We start from the raw sequence: 21,727 nt of genomic DNA, 5'->3' as shown, positions 1-21,727 counted from the left end.
TTGAAAAAAAACATGCCATTACAATTAACACGACCCTATATGTCACTCTACCATTTAACCAACCAATAAAGGGATATTTACAAATTTCAGCACATGGTTGTATAATCTAATAACTTCCATTGACCACCTCTGACAAATAACCTCCGACAAGTGACCAGGTGGGGAGAGCCTTCCATTCGCGTCTTGTTAGGACGTTGAAACATCCCTCGATAATTGCCTACTCATGCCAATGTGTTCAACGAAATTTAATGAGTATATTGAAGCTAAGTCCAGATGCATTTGTTTGCCAGGCGTTATCAAATGACTAGTTCCATTGGGTTGATAGTTGTTTATGTTTGTATTGGGGTGGCTCTGCGTCATTTCAATTAGCACATGCCTTGATGACGCTGTACTAAGCCATCGTACAAGCGCATGCGTACACGATCACTTGGCATATCTCTTTTAACACTTTTTGCATGGTTGTAATAACCCATTAACTAAATAAATCTTGAAATCTTGCAACCGGGCACGTGTATTATTATTGGGGTTTTGTTCCTCATTAACTCAATGAATGAGATTCAATGGGAAATCTCGATTGGTTGACGAATGGCCTGGTCAGGTGTTTCACGGTTAAATTTGAAAAAAAAAACACCCTGAAAAGTGCATTGTTTGATGTATTTAAAACAAGTCGGTTTCTAACAATGTCAGGGCCTGTTAACTATACATGTATACCTATTTCTTATATTTTGTAATGAAAAAACATCTATGAAAAATGCATGGTGAATAATTATGGTCCTGTTCATGCCATACAAGCCAGAATGTTCAATTTAAAGGTATTATGTGAACATATGGATGTCCGGTTAGCACACAGGTTAGCGCAATGCGGTCCGGGTTAGATTTTCTATGGGTTCTCAAAGGTCACCCACGACATATTAGAGCACACTCTTGCGCTGTATTACGAGAGTGACTTTGCACTTTATGTACAATCGTTCTAAAATAATGTGTACACCGCTTACCTCATCTCAAGATCTGATGAAATTCTGTTTGAACCATTAATGCATGTATGTCATGGTTTATGAAACCACAACACTTATTAATTGCTTACATGACAAAGCTACTTATTTAGGCATGGACGTTACGGGCTATGAAATGCATATCTAGCAGCACTTTGTATGCAATAACCTGCGATATTAATTGACAAGTTTCAAGCTAGAATGGGTTGTTTGTTCAAGGTCAATTAAATGTGTGTTTCTTTAAGATAACATCTGTGCAAGGTAAGGTGTATTTATGCAGATTTCTGTTGGTTTGCAAATCTACGTGCAATAACATAAACATGTGTAAATACTTCGAACATATTTGTTACTCACAATATCAAGTTTGATTACTGAAAATGATTTGTGCTCATCTAAATGTTTTTTAATATTATTAAAGTAGCTAAATAACTATCTTTAGGTTTTTAGTATTTCATATAAAAAGAAATTGTTCACTCTCAAATGTCGATGGACATACCTGGCTTCACAATGCGGCACATTTCTTGCAACCCGCTACACGGAATATGGCCTTCACCCATCCCTCCAGAAACAACTGCACAATCATACACACCTTAAAACAGACAGAGATTCGTCAATAACTAAAAACGCTCATTTTAAAGCATGTTATATATCTTACTACTGTATTAAAATGTATGTTTTCATGCAACTTCGACCATATTATGAGAATATTTAGCCAGCGCGTACAGTGATTCCATAATGGGCGAGTGAATAAACGCATGTGCTTTGAATAACGCTGTTGAATGCGAATCAGCACCATGATTTTGTAATTTTTCGTTTTACGACGAAAAAGTCTTGATATATTAGAGAGAGTGTAGTGTGGAAATTGCTGTTCACGTCAGCATAGAACAACTAACGACGTCTTCGGGCAATTGCCGCATAATGGCGGGCAGCGACGAATAATTAACTCTAAATGACGTATTAACACATAAAATGGAAACGCCTGACACGTATGTACGCGCGTGAAATAGAAACGCTCAGTCAGGTATGTACACCCATGAAATAGAGACGCTGAGTTACGTATGTACACGCATGAAATAGAGACGCTCAGTCACGTATGTACACCATGTAGACGCATGAAATACAGACGCTCAGTCACGTATGTACACACATGAAACAGAAACGCTCAGTCACGTATGTACACCCATGGAATACAGACGCTCAGTCACGTATGTTCTCGTACTCGCATGAAATAGAAACCCTCAGTCACGTATGTACACGCATGAAATAGAGTCGCTCAATCACGTATGTGCACGCATGAAATAGAGACGCTCAGTCAAGTATGTTCACGCATGAAATAGAGTCGCTCAATCACGTATGTACACGCATGAAATAGAGACGCTCAGTCACGTATGTACACGCATGAAACAGAGTCGCTCAGTCACGTATGTACTCGTACACGCGTGAAATAGAGACGCTCAATCACGTATGTACACGCATGAAATAGAGACGCTCAGTCATGTATGTACACGCATGAAATAGAGTGGCTCAGTCACGTATGTACTCGTACACGCGTGAAATAGAGTCGCTCAATCACGTATGTACACGCATGAAATAGAAACCCTCAGTCACGTATGTACACGCATGAAATAGAGTCGCTCAATCACGTATGTACACGCATGAAATAGAGACGCTCAGTCACGTATGTACACGCATGCAATAGAGTGGCTCAGTCACGTATGTACTCGTACACGCGTGAAATAGAGTCGCCCAGTCACATATGTACTCGTACACACGTGAAATAGAAACGCTCAACCACGTATGTACACCCATGAACTATAAATGCCCAGTCACGTATCTGCTTGCCTGAAATGCATGTTAATACAAGTTTAAGTTGTTTTTCAAAGGTATGCTACAATGGCAATCATAGTTGTGTACATTAATAAGACTAAATACATTAAAAATGACCAACCAAAGACAGAAGTATTGGCGATGCGGTTCATGGGGAAACTCATTGGAGAAATTGTTGACTGCGATCTAAATGGGTGACGAAAATATCAATCAAAATAGCTGACTTTTAGAACTTCGGGCCTCCTTTCGTTTATTGAGATTAACAAAACATCAAACTTTCTACTGATCAAAACATACATAAAACACGAGTTATTTAGTACTACATGTAGAAAGTACAGCTATGCTTATGACTCAATGAAATAATTGTATTGCATGATTGAACTTTGTCATTAATGGACATCCTGGACGGCAACTCTGTACTTTGACATTTAATATTTATGCCGGTCACGTATAAGATGTCGCAAAACACTCGGTTGACCTTGATACTAAACTTAGCAGTTGAATGAACTAGTACAGTGTACCAGAATGTGCATGTATGTATCATAAAACAACGGCAACAAGATATCACTTCTCCGTCATTTGAAGCAACACGTACCCTTGTATACAAATAGCAGAAATTCCAATTCATCGATGAAAGCAAAATACAAACTGTTAATAAATTTTGCAATCAAGACTTGCTTTTGGCAATCAACTAGAGAACTACCAATCTTATGACGATCAACTGTTCTCGATTAGGAATGTGACAGAGCCCAGTTTGTATACGTACCGTCTTCGACAGGGAGGGTATTGTCGGAACAGAATTCCTGGTACAGTTTTTTATATATGCCCTTCTGTTGGCATTGTTTCAACATTCCCGCCGACGGATCGAGGCCATCTATCTGCTTAAACCCGTAATGGGCAAGCTGAAAAGGTAGTTGGTCTTGCGGTTTTAAACGTGTGATATTGTTTATATATATCATTAATGATGTTTAATAACATCCGTAGACTCATCAATGGCACAAATGTAAGTGGTTCAGAATTTTATTTCATAGTGTATGCATAGTTTGGTCAATAACTATATGACCTGACGTATATCTCCGCTGATACTGACAACAGAAACCTCGTACCCATGAATAATTAATGAGGTGAAAATCGGGCGTTTCATGGGACCCGTGAGACACACCTCCGGCAACAGAAGTTATGGCTGTCCTTGTCGCTAACCTATTTTCGGACGGTATGTTCTGAAGATTAATCGGGATAAACAAAGCGTGGGTTCCGTGGGTGACAACTATAATTCTGTAAGACATATAAAATCACATATATATATATATATATATATATATATAAAAATATACTGAAATTACCTCTTCCCCGACTCTGCCCGTCCCGCAGGCGATGTCGATGATGCGAATATTGTCTCGACAGTCCAGAAAGCTGTTTGCCATCTCGTCGGCAATGATGACTGGTCCATTGTAAACACCAGGTTCTAAGTCCTTCAGATATGTCAAAATGTTATTTAGTAACTATGCTTATAATTTCAAACAACAAGAATAGTAATTTTAATAAATTTTAACTTATTCTGTACAATACGGATATTATGTTGTTTGGATGAGCCGTTCTAGGAAAATACATTAAACGTAAGATTTTGTAATAACTAACTCAGGTGCAAGGCATTTCCTATGAATTAGCCCTTCAGTTCAAGGTCAATGTCTATGTATTTTCTTATATAAGGTTGGACGGAGGATGAACATGCGTATAAGAACAAGAGGTATCCATTAATATACATGGTAAAGGAGACATACATCACAAAACATTCAAACCTGATCATATTGCTGTGTGTCCGCCCAATTGCTGTAGTAGTCAGCGACCTCATCCGGAGTTATCCCCTTCCAATGGGCCTGACAGTTGGCCATGTAATTGTTGGCCATTTGTTTCCGTGTCTTCTTCTCCTTTGCGTCGTACAGTTCCGCACCAGACCGAAAGCTACAGGGTAAAATAAATGTTTTATTCCATAATACATAATACCCTACTTTGTGTGTGTACCCTACTCTGTGTGTGTGTGTGTGTGTGTGTGTTGGTGTGTGTGTGTGGGGGGGGGGGGGCTCCGAGCTCGTTCAAACCGAGCTCGTTCAAACCACATTGAACGACTGCATACTTTATAAGGCAAGAGCAGCATTTTAAAAATAAGAGCGAAGGCTGTCGTCTAAGCCGAGTATAAACGATTGCTGAAGTTCCTCATTATTCTTGAGGGTTTAATATTAATAGATAGCATCATTGTAATACGATAGCGTTAAGAAGTGTGCATATAAATGTTTTCAGTTATTAAAAGCACTTTTACAAAGATTGTTAAAGTTATTGATTTAAGCAAATGGTGCAATATCATCAAGGAATAATCTTAGGGCGGCCCCAGGGATCACGTTTGGACGTCCAACCCTCCACCAGTTACAGGAATGACTAAGCTCCAAATATGACTTGGCGGTTTGGGGACCTTCCTTACATGTTTGTTAATTTAAAGTTTAACTGTTGCATCCTGGTGCAATATACTATATATATGTGAAACTCACTCCAGTTACCAATCGTATGCTCAGATTGCATAGACCTCATCCAAACAACTATACGTCTCTGATCTAACAGGTATTCTTAGAATACACAAACTGTGTAATATGACACATACAAAATCAGTGTGTTAAGGGGGAAAAAAACTTACAACTCAGAAGATCAAACTATCACAGAATCAAATCCAACAATTTAATCCCTGTCATATTATAGCTCGATTGCATGAATGTTTAAAATATCAGCACGCATGGAGGATAAGGCCGCCTGCATGTGTCTGCTAACCCGCAAATGTTGACATCTAATGCATCCTTTTATGTGCTTCAATGCATGATATAAAGTACAATGCACATTGTTTTACAGGTTAAGCTGACGTTAACACATGTGATGTTTGTTTGGATCTCAGAAAAAAAACAATATTCCTAAAATATCATCAGAAATGTTGTATGTGGTGAATATTAATTTTAAACGTTGAACAGTGTGAATTTGATTGTTTATATATGCAAACACAAGACCCGTCTTTGTAATCCAAGTATAAATTGTAAAAGTTTCAAGATGGGAATGCATCCCTTTAAAAAGGCAAGGAGTGAAAAAGAAAAATAAGAACACCAAGATGATACTTAAATACGTATGTTACTATATATAATTATAGTAATGAAAATGGCAGGTTTTTAGGTCAATATGCGGCCTTTTGCGGCATTATATATGCGATATCGGCCGGTGTAACATTAAATGTTGACCCCGTTGAAAAGTGACCCCATGGATCATTTTTCAACGTTGAGAATTGACCCTGCCAACAATTCAACATTAAGTTTTGATCAAAAAATCGTTGAAAAGTGAACAGTCGTTAAATTTTAATCACAAATGGGGTCATTTTTTAACAGGTGGAAAAAAGTATATGTACACATAGAGGCGTTCTTAAATTTCAAGCAATTTAATAAAAGCTATGACAACAACATTATTATACAACGTTAAGCATACGCGGATCCAGACTACAATGCCGGGGGGGGGGGCAAACTTATCCTGAATTATTGACAACCAAAAGTGTTTCTTTCTCAATTATTTATGAACGATACAATATAGTGTTTTACCGCGGATGTATGGTCTCTAATGCGTCTAATAAGTTGAATAACTTGCATATCGAAAGGGGTCCGATTAAAATTAGAGAGTGAGGGTGGGGGGGGGCATGAACAAATTTAAAAAAGGGCTTGTCAAATTTCAGGCGGCCCGACCCCTCGCCACCCCATCCTTTACGGCACATGGTGACGTTTCTGTACGTTTCCGTGCATAAGAGAGGAGTAATACAGTACAGTGTTCCTCATATAACTTTGCCCTTCAGACCATGCGTCAGTGCATCCCACCTTAATTATCAAATCGGTGTCCTTCAAATCTACAAAAGTATAAGATCTAAAGCCATGAAACTTTTATTTTTGATATGTCAGCATTAACTCCTCATTAACGACATAAATGGGATTCGTTCACAGATCGCAAAACTTTTTTTGCACTTTTTAATATTTTTGTTTCATATTTCAAAATAAACTGATGCATCGCATTCAGTATATATATATATATATATATATATATATATATATATATATATATATATATATATGTTAAATTTTAAAAACTGACAATTGGACTTCTTCAAACTATGTGGATATATTTTTATGGTCGAAAAGTGTCTTTGAAACAACCTGATTTTTAAGCGTTACTATAGCCATGCAAACCTGTGTTTATTCCGAAGGTAGTACTCAGATCAATTATGAATCTCCATGGCTGAGTGGTTAACGCGTTCGGTAACATTTTTGGACTTATAGTCGTAAGGTGGGTAGATCGTGAGTACGAAACCCCGCCCTGCCAACATTATTTTTTGCTTTTTGCATTTTTTATTTTCATAATAAATATGTCAAACAGCATCAGGATAAAACATTGACCATAAAGAATAGTTTTCCAGGAAAGGGGTGGGGCGTTTGTAAACAAAACTATAATTTACTAAATTTAATGTGACTCTGGCGTGATGGTGGACAGTAAGTGAAGGTGTTATTCTGATTGGCGAAAAGCTCCGCCCAGTGAGTTAGTGCCAAGATTAAACGCAACGATGCCGAAAAAGAATGACGCCGACACTGCCTTTGATGTGTTCATGCCAAGAACTCCTATCCAATTTTCGATTAAGAAGGAAGCCCCTGTTTGCCTACATGCATATACTTGGATTTTGCAGCATATATGCATAATGTTCCAGTCAGTGGTTTTGTTATTGTAAAATACTCGTAAACGATTTGGTCCTAAATTTTAGCATGCCTGGAAAACTATCCTTAAATAAAAAAATGCAAAATGCAAAAACAAAATGGCAGAGCGGGGGTTCGAACCAATGACCTACCGACCTCACGACTATAAGTCTAAAAGTGTTTTCAGCGTGTTAGACCACTCGGCAACGGAGTCGGTACTCTACCTTCGATATAAAGAGAGGTCTGCAGAGCGTTATGAACGCTTTAGAAATCAAGCGGTTTTAAGAGTCCAGTGGTCAGTCTTCAATTTTTAACATATCTAATGCGTTGCATCAGTTTATATTGGAATATAAGACAATAAAACTTAAAAAAGTGCAATTTAGCAATCTGTGAACGAGCCCCTTTAATCACTTAAAAATATGAAAATGATGCAAATTTTTTTATCTGACAACTGTTTGGTAAAATACGTATTGCATTAGCTTATTGGGATATGTTTTCAACGTTGAAATATGACCTGCATACAACTGATCAGTTTTCAACGGGGTCATTTTTTTAATGCGTAGCTGGGGTCATTAAATAACGGGCAGGGTCATTTTTCAACGTTGAAAATTGATCAATAATCCGTTGAAAAATGACCCATGGGGTCACTTTTCAACGGGGTCAAAATTTAATGTTACACCGGCGCGTGCTAGGCATTATATTTCCATAATTGGCGAGTGAATAAATGCACGTGCACAAACACGTCATCAGCTGTCAGTATCATCAAACATGGCGTCGGAGCGGCTGTTCGAGTCCTTATCTAACATACTTTTAGACCTAGATAAAAAGATTGAAGCGAACAACATACCATTCGAAGATAAGTTGAAGTTCGTTAATTGTGTAGCGTGAGAATTATCAGACCGTGAGATTTGCAAGATCTTACAGATTTCACATTACGGTGTGAGAAATGTAAGTCGTGAGAAATGTAAGACCGCTGCATCCAATGCGCTTACGGTGGTGAAGTATATATTGTTTGATGTCCGCGTGTGTCCGTTTTGTATAAAAAGGGATACAAATAATAATATGAAAACTGTTTTTTTTATATTCCAATTAATCGCCAATTAATGTCATTTTGTATAACAATCTAAAAAAACTTTGATAGACTTGACTAAATTAACAGAACTGGTGCTGTTAGGAAAGTGACTGGTCACAAATAAAGACAATATACTGTGAAATCATTTATGTTCGTGGGCATGAAATTTCGTGGTTTGCCGAAAAAAAACAATTTCGTGGGTACTTGAATTCGTGGATTTTCATTTTTGAAAAAAATAAAAATGAAGATGCGATCGTCTGCATATTATCCACGCGCTGGCCCGTGATTTCCGTCTTCTACGTCACTCGGTTTATGACACTCGCTAATGTGCTACGACATGCCAATTAGTGCATATACCCATGTCACTTATCGATTTAATTGGGAATAAAGGTAATAAAAGAAGATGTACCCTGATCATAAATAAAGATAGGGGAAACCATTGAATGCCAATTAAGAATTTTGCAAACTGTGAAAACACCGAAAAGGTGCGTATATTGTCACGTTCGGTGCTTAGTAACCTTCAATGTACTAGTAATCGATTAATTATTTCATTAAATAAAAAAAATCGAGTATGGACACTCATCACGCACATCTTGTAAACTTGGAGATTTTCATTAACAGCACACGTTTAAACACGTGCTTATAACTATCATTTGGTTCATAAAACACATTTAATTGATTTGGTTTCATTATTTATAAGGCAGTTATAATATATTAACAGAATAATGATCGTAAGTTATACAGTGAGACAGGTTTTAACACTGTTTACTGCGACCTCTGTAAATAATATACTAGAGTATGTACGTAACATGGCAATTGAAAACGTGAATAAAGGGTTTATATTTTCGTGGGATCTTGAATTCGTGGATCACCCAACCCACGAAAACCACGAACATTAATGCCCCACGAACATTAATGATTTCGGCTGGGAATTGACGATCAGGAAGGCATTCCGCTCTTCAGCTGACACGTGACGTCTAGGCAGGAGGTCGACGGCACTGATAAGTGCCGCCTTCCCGACGAGACGGCGGATCTGCCGACATATCTCAAGCAGATCCTCAACGATCTCGTCCGCCACTTTTTTAGAAGGGGTTTGGCCTCGGGCAGATTTGTTGATGCGTCGTCGCAGATCTGCGCTGTCGAGTCTGGCATCGGCTGCTTTGTGACGTCGTAGAGCAGAGGCGACATCGTTGTCCCCCAGGTGAACGATACCATGCCGCACTGGACCAGCTCCGCAGACGCGCTGCAACCGCTCAAACTGGTTGCCTTTGAGGAATCCCTTGGCAGTCTCGCCACCGGCTGCCAGCACTACGGCCCGCCCACTCGTTTTCTCCGCCAGTCTCCGCATGTGACTTGTGCCTACGATAACAGTCGTCATTGTTAGTGTATGGTGAAGTTTCATGCGCAGTTCGTTTAAACATCTTCTCAAGCTACTCAACTACTCAATATGTCAACACATTCTCAACTTTCTTCACACTTCCATTAAAATACGTGCAATTACCTTTGTACCCAATTTTCGGACAGGTGTGATGATGTACATTTTCACAGTCTGTCCCAAATTTCCGCCCACCTGTCTCGTCGTTTCACGTCTTGGCAAAAAACAGCCACAGGAGTGAGGTATGTAATATAAAAGTTTGTTTGGATTGGGATCCATCATAAGTCGAGGGTAAATAAATATACCCAATCCCCCCTTTTATGCTAGGTTTACATCTGGCCACGATTACCACGATGTCCCCGATTCCAGAGCATCGTGGCGAACGTAACAGAGCGTGGAGTCGAATCGGGGTGATCGTGGGGGAGCGTAACGGAACGTGGTTGAATCGGGGACATCGTGGGCATCGGGACAGATTTTAAATCAAACTTAAATTTCAACACGATTGCCCCGATTCCTTTTCTAATCGTGACAGAGCGTGGCCTTCATAACAAAACGTAACGGAACGTAACGAAGCGTAACAGAACGTGGAGTACAATCGCAACAGATTGGGACCAGCGTGGACACATTTTTTCATCCCGCTTCGCTGCGACGTCTCACGATAGCTCCCGCGCTGCTACGATATACCACGATCTGTTACGATATACACTTTTCTATCATTCATTGCTCCACGTTGCGTCACGCTCTCCTACGGTATCCCCGATTGTCGTTCACGTTCTGATACGCTCTGACACGCTCCAACACGTTTCCTCACGATAGCCACGATTTCCACGCAAGCTGCATATACATAACAGCTTTATCTACTGGTACTCTATCAGTTTAATCATGCCAGCGAAACGAAAAGGTTCCAAAACTTCAAGAACTGTTGTGGTTGATGTTTATCCGCCACCACCCCCTCCCCCACCTCCACAACCTGAAGAAATTGAAAATGCTCCGGTGGAAACCCCATCGCCCCAGGATGATGCTCCAAAGAAGACGAAATTTCCCAGAACAACTACAACATACACTGACCAGCAAAAAGAGGAAATTTTAAGAGGTCCATATTGAAGCCTACTTTCAACACTTAACCATGGCTTAACCCAGCATGACCTAGGCTTTCTATTTCTTCTTCTGACTTCTAATCCGATATTTATATCACGTGTATGCTGTGACCTTTTCTTTCGTTCAACAATATATGCGTAAATTAAAACAGCCAATTCAGGATCGTCTATATCCAGCTGGTTCATTGTTGCGAATAATAAGCCTAAAGTGAATTATTTCTTGTTTAAATATCAAATCGTGACGTAAAACGTGGTCATTTGTCTCAAATCGTAGGTCAAATCGCAGGAGATCGCAACACAGCGGCTTTGTCGTGGGAGATCTCAACAGGACGTAACGGAACGTGGTGGAGCGTGGAAGCCAATCGTGTTGCTCGCAACAAAGCGTAACAGAACGTGATGCAAATCGTGGGCTCGATCGTAGCAAAGCGCAATAGAGCGCAACAAAACGTGCTGATTTCGTAAGGAAGCGTAACAGAACGTGGAGAAGACCATTTAATCGTAGAGCTCCCCGATTTTTTAGCCTCTGGCTAATCGGGGAGATCGTGGCCAGATGTAAACCTAGCATTTACGAATTGAAAAGAACACGAATGAAAAGAATACGAATGTCAACATTATTAGGAAGGACTTGTATGGACCAAAATTAACTTTATGACAGTACCGAAAAGTTAACATTATGCTTTATGTTTGAAGGATGTGTGTGTCAGAAACTAAAGTCAACTAAAAAGCCAATCAAGGGCAATACTTGTTTAATATATATTTAAAGTAAATTTGAAGTAACCTTATTTTGTGTTGGCCGTGAGAAAGTATGAATTCCATTGAGAGACCGGAATTTGAGGTTTGTGCTGAAACACCTCAAGGGCCTTAAATTATAACCAAACTTGCGTGGTTACAGTTGACTGGTGCATTACTTGGTATTTATGTGGCACAATGCTATTCAAGGTAAATACGTAAGTTAAAATGGATATGATATAATTGCCAGCTAGATAGTTCCAGGTAAGAGCCATGGTTGCTATTTAATAACCATGTGTCGTCACTTAATAAAGTTTAATACCAATGGAATATGGTATTGTGTTTAAAAGACCATGGTAAGTTTAATGAGTTCCTCACAAAATGAATCAAAGCGCTGATAGCGCTGCATGAACAGGGTTTTATACGGGTTTTCACCATTATGATTCACGATCATGTGTGTATTAATATGGTTCTGGTATGTAGCACAGCGAATCTAAGAGTCCCCGTGTAAAACAACCACAGGGGCCGCCACAGGTTTATTGAAGCAGGATGGTAAATGACAAATTAATATTTATTAACAATAAAGTTAATGTCGCTGTGTAAACAGGCAAACCAGGATGGAGAATCTAACCAATCCCAGCATAACTCCATCCAATGGTGTTACAATATGAGTTAGGCTTGCCGAGGATTTATTAACCAAGGAAATAAAATAGAAATTTGGCGATCATCCAGGGTGAATTTAAAACATACACTAAAACCGTTTCCGGTTGGTAATTAGATGTTGGCATTAACACAGACTATACTAATTATGAAATTGAAAACGATCCTTTTCAGGGCCACTGTTTAAATTTTAAATAGTAAGTAAAAAACTACATTTTGTTCCCTCTACGACCTAAGGTAAATAATAAACGTGAGAATCATCCAAATATGCAGTAAATAACAAGAAGAACTATATGATATTTATTTATCAAAATAAAGATAATATTCTGTTTTTTTTTCACAGTTTTAAATTAGTATACGGTTTGACAGCTATTTGTTTATATTGACACCGTTAGGCTTCTAAGTGACAATGCCAAGGGAGTTAAGTGTAATTTTTTTTTTCTATAACGTCCATAAAGCAACCGGTATTGCAATACGTTTTTACTAGTCTGGACAAAGCCCAGGAGGAACTTTAAGTGTCTCTAATGTACTGTCAAAACCACAGACACTTTTCAGTGGATGTACATTCAATCATCATGTGAACATAATTGTGATCAGACATTGAGAAGATAATTGATAATAATTCAATTTGTTTAATTATGAGTCTGACTGGTTTAAACGATTTTATAAAGATAGAAATCCTGACTCTGTTGAATTTAAACTTCACACTGTTAGTGAAGAAAACATTTACAAGGAACTATGCAAACTAAATTGTTAAAAAAACACAGGATTAGATAACATTCCTGCAAGATTTTTAAAAGATGCTGCACCATTTTTAAAGATACCAGTAACATTTCTGATAAACAGCTCTATCATTGTACCATCAGAACTCAAAAATGCTAAAGTTAAACCATTGTTTAAAAAAACAACAGCTCTGATGTTTCAAAACTATCGACCTGTAAGCATATTATGTATAGTTTCAAAAAACTTAGAAAGAGTTGTATACAACTAACTAGAATCTTTTCTTGTTAAAAAGGGATTATTATTCGAACCTCAGAGTGGTTTTAGATGTAACTATTCAACTGACTCCTGCCTAATTCATTTGACTGACCATGTAAAACAACAAAATTCCAAAGTTCTATGTACAGGAATGACTATGTTGGATCTCCAAAAGGCGTTTGATACCGTAGATAACATAATTCTATGTCAGAACTGAAAAGAAATTGTTGTGGATTCAATTAAGTGGTTTCAATCATATTTATCTGGACGTAAACAAGTTGTCAATGTAAATATCATGACCATCTCTTATGGCGTTCCTCAAGGAAGCATACTTGGACCGTTGCTGTTTTTATGCTATGTCAATGATATGAGCATAAGCATAAGTGAAAAATGTAAATTCATATTATATGCAGATGATAGTGCTAACCTTTTCTCACACAAAGATCCTTCTGTTATTAGTAATATACTCGGCAAGGAACTTGAAAATTGTAGTAAGTGGTTAGTTGACAAACAACTGTCTTTGCATCTTGGAAAAACAGAATGTATTTTATTTGGGTCTAAAAGGAAACTAACAAAAGTTGATAGCTTCAATGTTAACTGCAATTGTCATATCATAAAACCTAAAAAATCTGTTAAATATCTTGGAAGTATACTGGACAATGATCTCAGTGCTGCATCTATTGTTAATAATATTGTCAGTAAAGTTAATTCTAGGTTAATTTTTTTATATTGACACAATCGTTTATTAGATATGAATCAAAGTAGAATGTTATGTAACTCCTTAATACAATGCCATTTTGACTATGCATCGACATCTTGGTACAGTGGTATATCTAAACAATTCAAGAATACATTACAGGCCACTCGGAACAAATTGCCAGATTTATTTATGGCTATGATAGTAGAACTTCTCTAAAAGCCTCGGCTTTCAGTGATCTTGGATGGCTTAATATAGAAAATATGATAAAGCAACTAAGACTTAACCATGTACATAACATCTTTAATAGTAAATGCCCATCATACTTACATGAAAATTTTACTCTAGTCTCATCCACACATTCTTACAACAGTAGACATTGTGCTGGAAATTTTAAAGTGCCGCAGGCTGACAGTTTTATATAATATTCTTTCATTAATCAAGCAACCCAGGACTGGAACAGTCTTCCAATAAAGTTACAAGAATTGGAAAATAAGAATACTTTTAAAAAAGAAGTGAAATCACATCTCGTTGTTGGTATGAAGTGTGCAGAATTGGAAGATTTCATATTATATTAATTGTAATTCATTTAGTTTTTAAGCTTGCATATCAGTTCTAAGAATTTGTCATATTATGCTGAAGTGTCATATGGTTTTTACAGTCGGTTGCATTATAACTCTAAAATAATTTCGATCTCAAACATTCTTTAACTAGTCAGAGTACATGTATGTTATTTTTTTGTATAAGAAAACCTAACTTAAACAGCTAAGATCTGAGATCTTGGCAAATAATTATATTTGTCATAAGGACCCCATTGAAAATAAGTTGAATAACTTTAATGGGTTATCCTGTGCTATATATTTTCCACACTGAATTAAGTCTTTATTAACGCATGTATGTATCCAAAGCATTCTAATGATGTTGTGATTTAGTATAGATATCATCCCTTACTCTTTGTTAAACAGTCTGTGATAGAACTTTATGAGATATTTGGTTTGTTATTATGACATGCTAACTGAATGTTGACATTGGTTTGAAAACCAGATGTGTCTATATTGAATTTAGTAATACAAGGTGATGTATTATTAAGGAACAATAAACGGAACTAATTAAATGGCATATCCCATAAAATTACAATTTTAAGTTATAAACAATGTTTTTGCTTGTGTACCGTACTGGTATATGTGTTTTATGCATTAAAACTTTCTGTGTGAAAATGAATAAAGTGAGATTTTGTTCAAATGGTAATAAAGTATTTCTTCCCTTGGCCACCGAAGTTTTTAATTACAAATGACCAAGCTACTAATGAGCCGCACTTAAAAAAAAAACCAAAATTACTTTATGGCGATTTGACAAGTTATAGAACTCTTTCAAGGTATTTAACTAATACAAATTCTGACAATTCTTTGTGATGATTGGACAAATGCTTCGGAAAAAAAAACGTTTTATGTAATTTCTAATAATTAAAGGGCAATAACTCTGGATTGACTGTAGCGATATGGCTGGTTATACATCTTGTCCAAGATATTATGCTCATACACATTCTGACTAAATTTGGTCATGATGTGACACATTGCTACTGTGAATACTGTGTTACTTTGATAATTAGTTCGCGAAATTTGAAGTTGATATCTTCAATGGTTGTAAAACAATAACATAAATATTAAAACGGAAAAGTGGCAACCCAAGGAACATTTCTGAAAACAATATTTAGAAATCGAGCAAATAGTTTCTGAATTATATAAATTTAAAAGTTTTCCATATAGTGATAAATTCGCACCGCCCCTAGCGGCCATGTTATTTTATGAATCACATTGGGTTGAACAATTTGATATATGCCACGTAAGGAACATTTCTGTGAACTCATTTTGTCTTCGGGTCAATGGTTTCTGAAAATGGAGATTTTTAAAGTTTTCTTTATAGACTTATAGTGAAAAGTAGCCCTGCCCCCTGGCAACCATCTTTTAATGAATCAACATGGACTGAAGGCGTGAAGACAATTGAAAGAGGGTCTGATCTAAAGACCATTTCTGTGAATTAATTTTAGAGAAGTTTTTCAAAGTAGACATCTATACACTATAATGATATGAAAACGCAAAACTAGATATAGAGGAGTATACCTTTGGAATGAAAACACATGACCCCATCTCTCAAAAATTATTGGCAAAATGCTACTGGATATTCCCCAGTCATCAAAATCTGATAACCTTGATAAATAATCAGCCTTTTCATTTTCAGACCTAGGTATCCATTCCATTTCTAGTGAAATAGAGTTTGCCATGCAATCCTGGAAAATACTGAACGCAACATCATGTAGTTCCCTTTTCATGGAACCTTTCACAGCAATTGATCGGACACCTAGATTATCAGTATACCATTTAACCTTTTGGTGCCTTACAATATGTAGCAACGACAACAATACTCTGTACACTACAATTAAATCCCGCCATGAAGATGACTTTACACTTTCTTCATTTCACCGGACTCCTTACGAAACTCCATTTACAGTACATGTTGCACTTACCTCATACTCTGTGTAGCGAATATCACTGGTATCTGAATAAACTACCTTAGTACATGCTTTTGACTGATATAACTTTTTGGAATTCATTAATGCTAAATTATGTCTCCAAAACAACAACTGTTCTTTACTCTCATCGCTCCAAAAGATATACGAATTCAAAAAGCGTGCATTCAAAATTTACATTTCTCTATTAGACATCTATCTAGTAAATCTTGTATTGCCTCAGTAACAAGTTCTGGCTCTGAAAAAGCTGACTTGTTGTTTTTACAAAAAGTTTCTTGTGGCCCCGAATATAAAGGAATCTTATAACAATGATTTATAATATCCAAAAAAGAAATGTTTTGCCAAAAGTTTAAATGACCTTTGAGCCTACCCTTTACAATCTTATTGCTTCTGACCCTGTTCATACTCGAACAAATCATGAGTAAAACGTCTGTTATCATACTAATCTTTTATACTAGTCAAATCATCAGAACTCACGCTTTCTGGTCGCTCTGGGCACCTGTACGGACGTGGGGACAGTTCCGCCGGAAGTGGGTGGTCTCTCCGCACGCGAAGCATGAACCGGGAGCGGGGGGTCTACCAAAGCCTGATACTGTACCGTAGCTAAAACCGGATGTGATGCCTGGACCGTAACCGGAGGTATTGTTAACGGGTCCGTAGGGACATAAAGGACCTCGCCACCCCCCCCACAGGAAAAGGCGGCTGCACAGACAAGCGATTTCTAGAAAAGTCACCTTCCTTACCCCTTGTGGGGTGTTTCTTCTTGAGGGCTCAGCTCTCAGCACTGTGAAATTTAGTTGCATCTTCACTGTCGCTTGCTACCGGGATTGACTCGTACTGACGTACTGTTTCCCATCCGCCCTCGGAACTATCTGCAATCCTTATCAACTTATTTCTCTTGTGTAATTTGTCCGACATCTCACTTAACTGTTCATTGCAATATTCAATCTTCCCATGCTGCAAAGGCCATCGTAATGGTTCTACAGTATCTACAAGTTCATTACTGAATTGAAATTGCACTTTATTTCCTTCGAAACGCCACTTAATATCCTGCTCTGATTTGAGCTTTTTAACTTCTGAAGATACAGAGTACTATTACCATGTCCTTCTTGCTTCAAGCTGCTCAATTCTGACAAAATAGTACTTAGCTGCAACTGAATGAGATCACGGTTCTCAGTCTCAGTATTTATCAAAGATTCCGTCACCATAACCTACCACGTATAGGTAGAAATAAACCGTTTTTTAAACACGAACAAATTAGCCTAGTCGATGCGAGATGCACACATCGGGTAGCCTGGGACGTTTTTTTGGTCTACGGTTTCTAGCGCGCCAAAGTATCCCCAAATTCGTATTTTTAACGCGCTCCCATACAGCTTGTAAGGGGGAGCTAATCTCGAAGATATCCCCGGAACCAAAAATGCTAGGAGGTCGGTATTGGTCTTGAAATTTAGGTCTCTCGATTCCCTACGTTACGCAACCATCGGCGCATCTCCGACGTCATTGCCTCACCGTTTCTATTCGCCTACAAGGGTCTCTTATACGCTAAATGCCGCAAAAAATGCCTAAAAATGTGGTAGTTCATGTCGAAGATATCTCAGCATTCATGCCCGTGACGAGGCTGGGACCAGTTTTGCCATTTAGGGGAGGCTATACCCTACAAGATGCACTCATCGGGGTGCCTGGGACGTTATTTGGTCACCGGTTTCTAGCGCGTCAAAGTTTCCCAAATTCTGCGACTTTTGGTAATTTTGACGCACTCCCATATAGCTTGTAAGGGGGGAGCTAATCTCGAAGAAATCTCTAGAACCAAAAATGCTAGGAGGTCGGTACTGGTCTTGAAATTTAGGTCTCTCAATTTCCTACGTTACGCCACCATCGGCGCATCTCTGACGTCATTGAGTCACCGTTTCCATTCGCCTACAAGGCACTCTTATACTCTAAATGCAGCAAAAATGCCTAAAAATGGAGTAGATAATGGCGAAGATATCTCAGCATCCCTGCACGTGACGAGGCTGGGACCAGTTTTGCCTTTTAAGGGACGCTACACCCTACAAGATGCACTCATCGGGGTGCCTGGGACGTTATTTGGTCACCGGTTTTTAGCGCGTCAAAGTATCCCCAAATTCGCAAATTTTCGTAATTTTAACGCGCTCCCATATAGCTTGTAAGGGTGAGCTACTCTCGAAGATATCTCAGGAACCGAAAATGCTAGGAGGTCGGTACTGGTCTTGAAATTTAAGTCTCTTGATTTCCTACCTCACGCCAAGATATTATTTGTTAACTATTTCATTTGATTTTGACTAATGGACAGTGTACATTATTAGTGATAAGAAGCCTCGCGAGCAGAACACTGTCAACATATAAAAGTTCTTGATGGAAGGCTTTTACGGAACGTTCGTAAACTTATTTGCATTAATAATAGAGCCTACTGTCTGAGGCATCTAAGAATGGTTTGTTACCACTCATTGATATAAATCAAGTGTTTGGAAGTGTTTCAAACGCGTGGAAAATTGCATCAATTATTGCTAGCATAATTGCACTACCAAGTACTTTGATTATTCTTAATGCATAGTGTTTTTTTTTAATATTCATTAAGAATTCATTTACCTCACATAATAGGGTCATGAAAATGTTCTTTATGTGTTCCAACTTTTAGGAGTATAAGCTATATCTATCCAGTATATCTCTTAACACAAAACGGTTTGCTAAAAACAAGGACGATTTACATGTACATGTATAAGTAAGATTTATTACTAAAATACGTTAAATTATCTGAAAGATGAGTTGTTAAGACTAAAGATCAAATTTTAAATGCAGGCGCGTAGCTAGGGCCAATTTGGGATTATGCAGGTCAATGACGGACAGCATATTAGCCTCTTTACCGTTCTACCCGCCCTTTGAGTTTTATTTTAAATTCGGGGGTTTTGTTATGACAAAAACTTCGACCTGTCAAAATTTCATTACGCAACCTCGTATTTGCGTACAGTCAGCTACGTATTTATTTTCCAAACGACCTGATAATTTTCGGGTGGATTAATTAATAACAATTATGAAAGGATTTAAATACTGTATCACTGCACTTATATTATATCATAACATGAAGGTAAAAACGATAGTTATTAATGCAGTATTAGATCCCAAGTGCTTATAATTAGCGAAGAGTATATGTTTTAAGAATATATACTCTCGTCTATATTTGTTCTAACGGTGTAATACTGCATACATTATCCTGATCAAGACAGTCCAACGCATTCCGCATCATTACAACAACAATGGTATATAAGAAGGCTGAACCTTTTTGTTGACATGAGATAAGTACGGCGAAAACTGTCTGGTTCAGAGGAGTCAGAGTTTGAAAACTGCATTTGTTGATTGCATCTAAATTTTGAGAAACGTAGTCTGTCGTGATAAAACTGAACATTATCAATGTTTCGATAATGATGTATGCATTCTAAGTCCGGTTGTCGATCTTCTTTTGTTTTTTGGACACAGGCAAACTCGTCTTCACTTCACTGAACAATACAATACGTTGATTTGGACTTTATAAGTTACATCTTATTTTGATGGGAGATAAATGGGTTGAGAGTAAATAAATAATGTTCTGCGGGTTGCGTGTCCATGAGTATGACTCTCTTGGTGGTTTTCCTTTGGTAGCAATGACGGCGAGCACTGTTAACTAGGTAACGAGATATGAACGTGCTGAAAGTGACACTCGTATTCAAAATCAGTACATACACCTGTATAACAAACATACATTTCGACTTATAAACCTTTAACTACTTTCTCAATAATGCATTTACGGAAAATATTAATTACTGATAAAAATATTGTAATCGTGTATTTAATAGCTGAAAACGCACAAATATTAAATGTGGGTGAATGCTAAAAGATTTACTATGGTCATCTATCGCCTCATAAGGTAGAAATACCGTGTTTTATGCTCATTTTTTTCAAATTAAACTGGGTACCCTTCATAAGAACCACTGTTTTCGGCATTTATTCCTCCTTTTTGGAATATTAAAACAATATTATTAATTGTGGTAAATCTTATGTGGAAGTTAGAGTGCATCTTTAAGAGTAACTGAAATATTGCAATGTCGTCTACGTCAATTACAAATGGCAACGAGTTTAATTGCGTTTTGCCTCGTGCATTGTGCTTCGTCTAAACAGAGCCTAATGTCGACTTCTCGGCTGTGCCTGTAGTTAACACTGTATAATTGACGACACATGTCTGGGGTATGTTTGGAATAGGTCAAAATCATTAATATCAGTGCACACCGTGCGCATACCTATACGCACTGGCTGTTCAATTGCTGTAGTTGAGGATTTTGCGCCGTTCATCCTAGTAAACATCTATGATAACATTTGTAACATTTGTCGGAAAAAATGAAATATTAGCCAACTGAAACTATGAAATAAGATTCTTCATTAATAGAGATGAAATATTGTATTTATAAAAATATGGTATTAATCAACTGGTTATTCCATTGTGTACGGTTAATTAATTAACTAGCAAATATTTCTTATCACAATTAAGTTTAATCTATTAAATGGCATACAAAAGACTTTTAATCGTATTTCCAGAACATCGAATGCTACAGGAAGTTTTACAATACGTGACATTTTTCCTCATGGTGTATGAATCTAAAGGAGCCGGTACCAATACATGGATAGTATACCGAGGGATTTACGAGTCTTTTGTGAACCAGGAAATGGTTTGACACATGCTATGAAACGAATAATAATTTAGGGTTATGACAGGATTTTGCTGACATTAACCACAACCTATGCATTAGGGAAACTGTGATGTATCCACTGATAAAAACAACAACAATACGTCAAGCATTGGTGCTCACAACAAGCCGCTACGTTAGGGACAGGATGAAGCTGTTGAAAGCATGTTTTATTCTAGAGATACAGTTGCGCACTTTCTATTGTAAGGTTTTTTGTTATGTTTTAAGCATTGAAATAAAATTATTTGAAAAGTAATTCTTGATACAACTTCTTGTATGTGGA

At 37.6% G+C, this 21,727-nt stretch overlaps 1 protein-coding gene across 1 annotated transcript in view; it reads right to left on the bottom strand.

Moving 5' to 3' along the window:
- The window catches only part of LOC128216589 (uncharacterized), a 34,680-nt gene extending 24,654 nt beyond the window's left edge, over window positions 1-10,026 (bottom strand). The window contains exons 1-5 of the mRNA XM_052923205.1: window positions 9,560-10,026; window positions 4,619-4,781; window positions 4,163-4,291; window positions 3,586-3,721; window positions 1,489-1,581 (exon numbers count right to left, since the gene is read on the bottom strand). Of these exons, the coding sequence (XP_052779165.1) occupies window positions 1,489-1,581; window positions 3,586-3,721; window positions 4,163-4,291; window positions 4,619-4,781; window positions 9,560-10,026 (988 nt within the window). The remainder of the gene's footprint in view (window positions 1-1,488; window positions 1,582-3,585; window positions 3,722-4,162; window positions 4,292-4,618; window positions 4,782-9,559) is intronic.
- Between the last annotated feature and the right edge of the window lie 11,701 nt (window positions 10,027-21,727).

The sequence above is a fragment of the Mya arenaria genome, chromosome 2 (assembly GCF_026914265.1).
Source record: "Mya arenaria isolate MELC-2E11 chromosome 2, ASM2691426v1".
NCBI lineage: Eukaryota > Metazoa > Mollusca > Bivalvia > Myida > Myidae > Mya > Mya arenaria.
The sequence above is the reverse complement of the archived record's forward strand: the minus strand, read 5'-3'. Positions and strand labels throughout refer to the sequence as shown.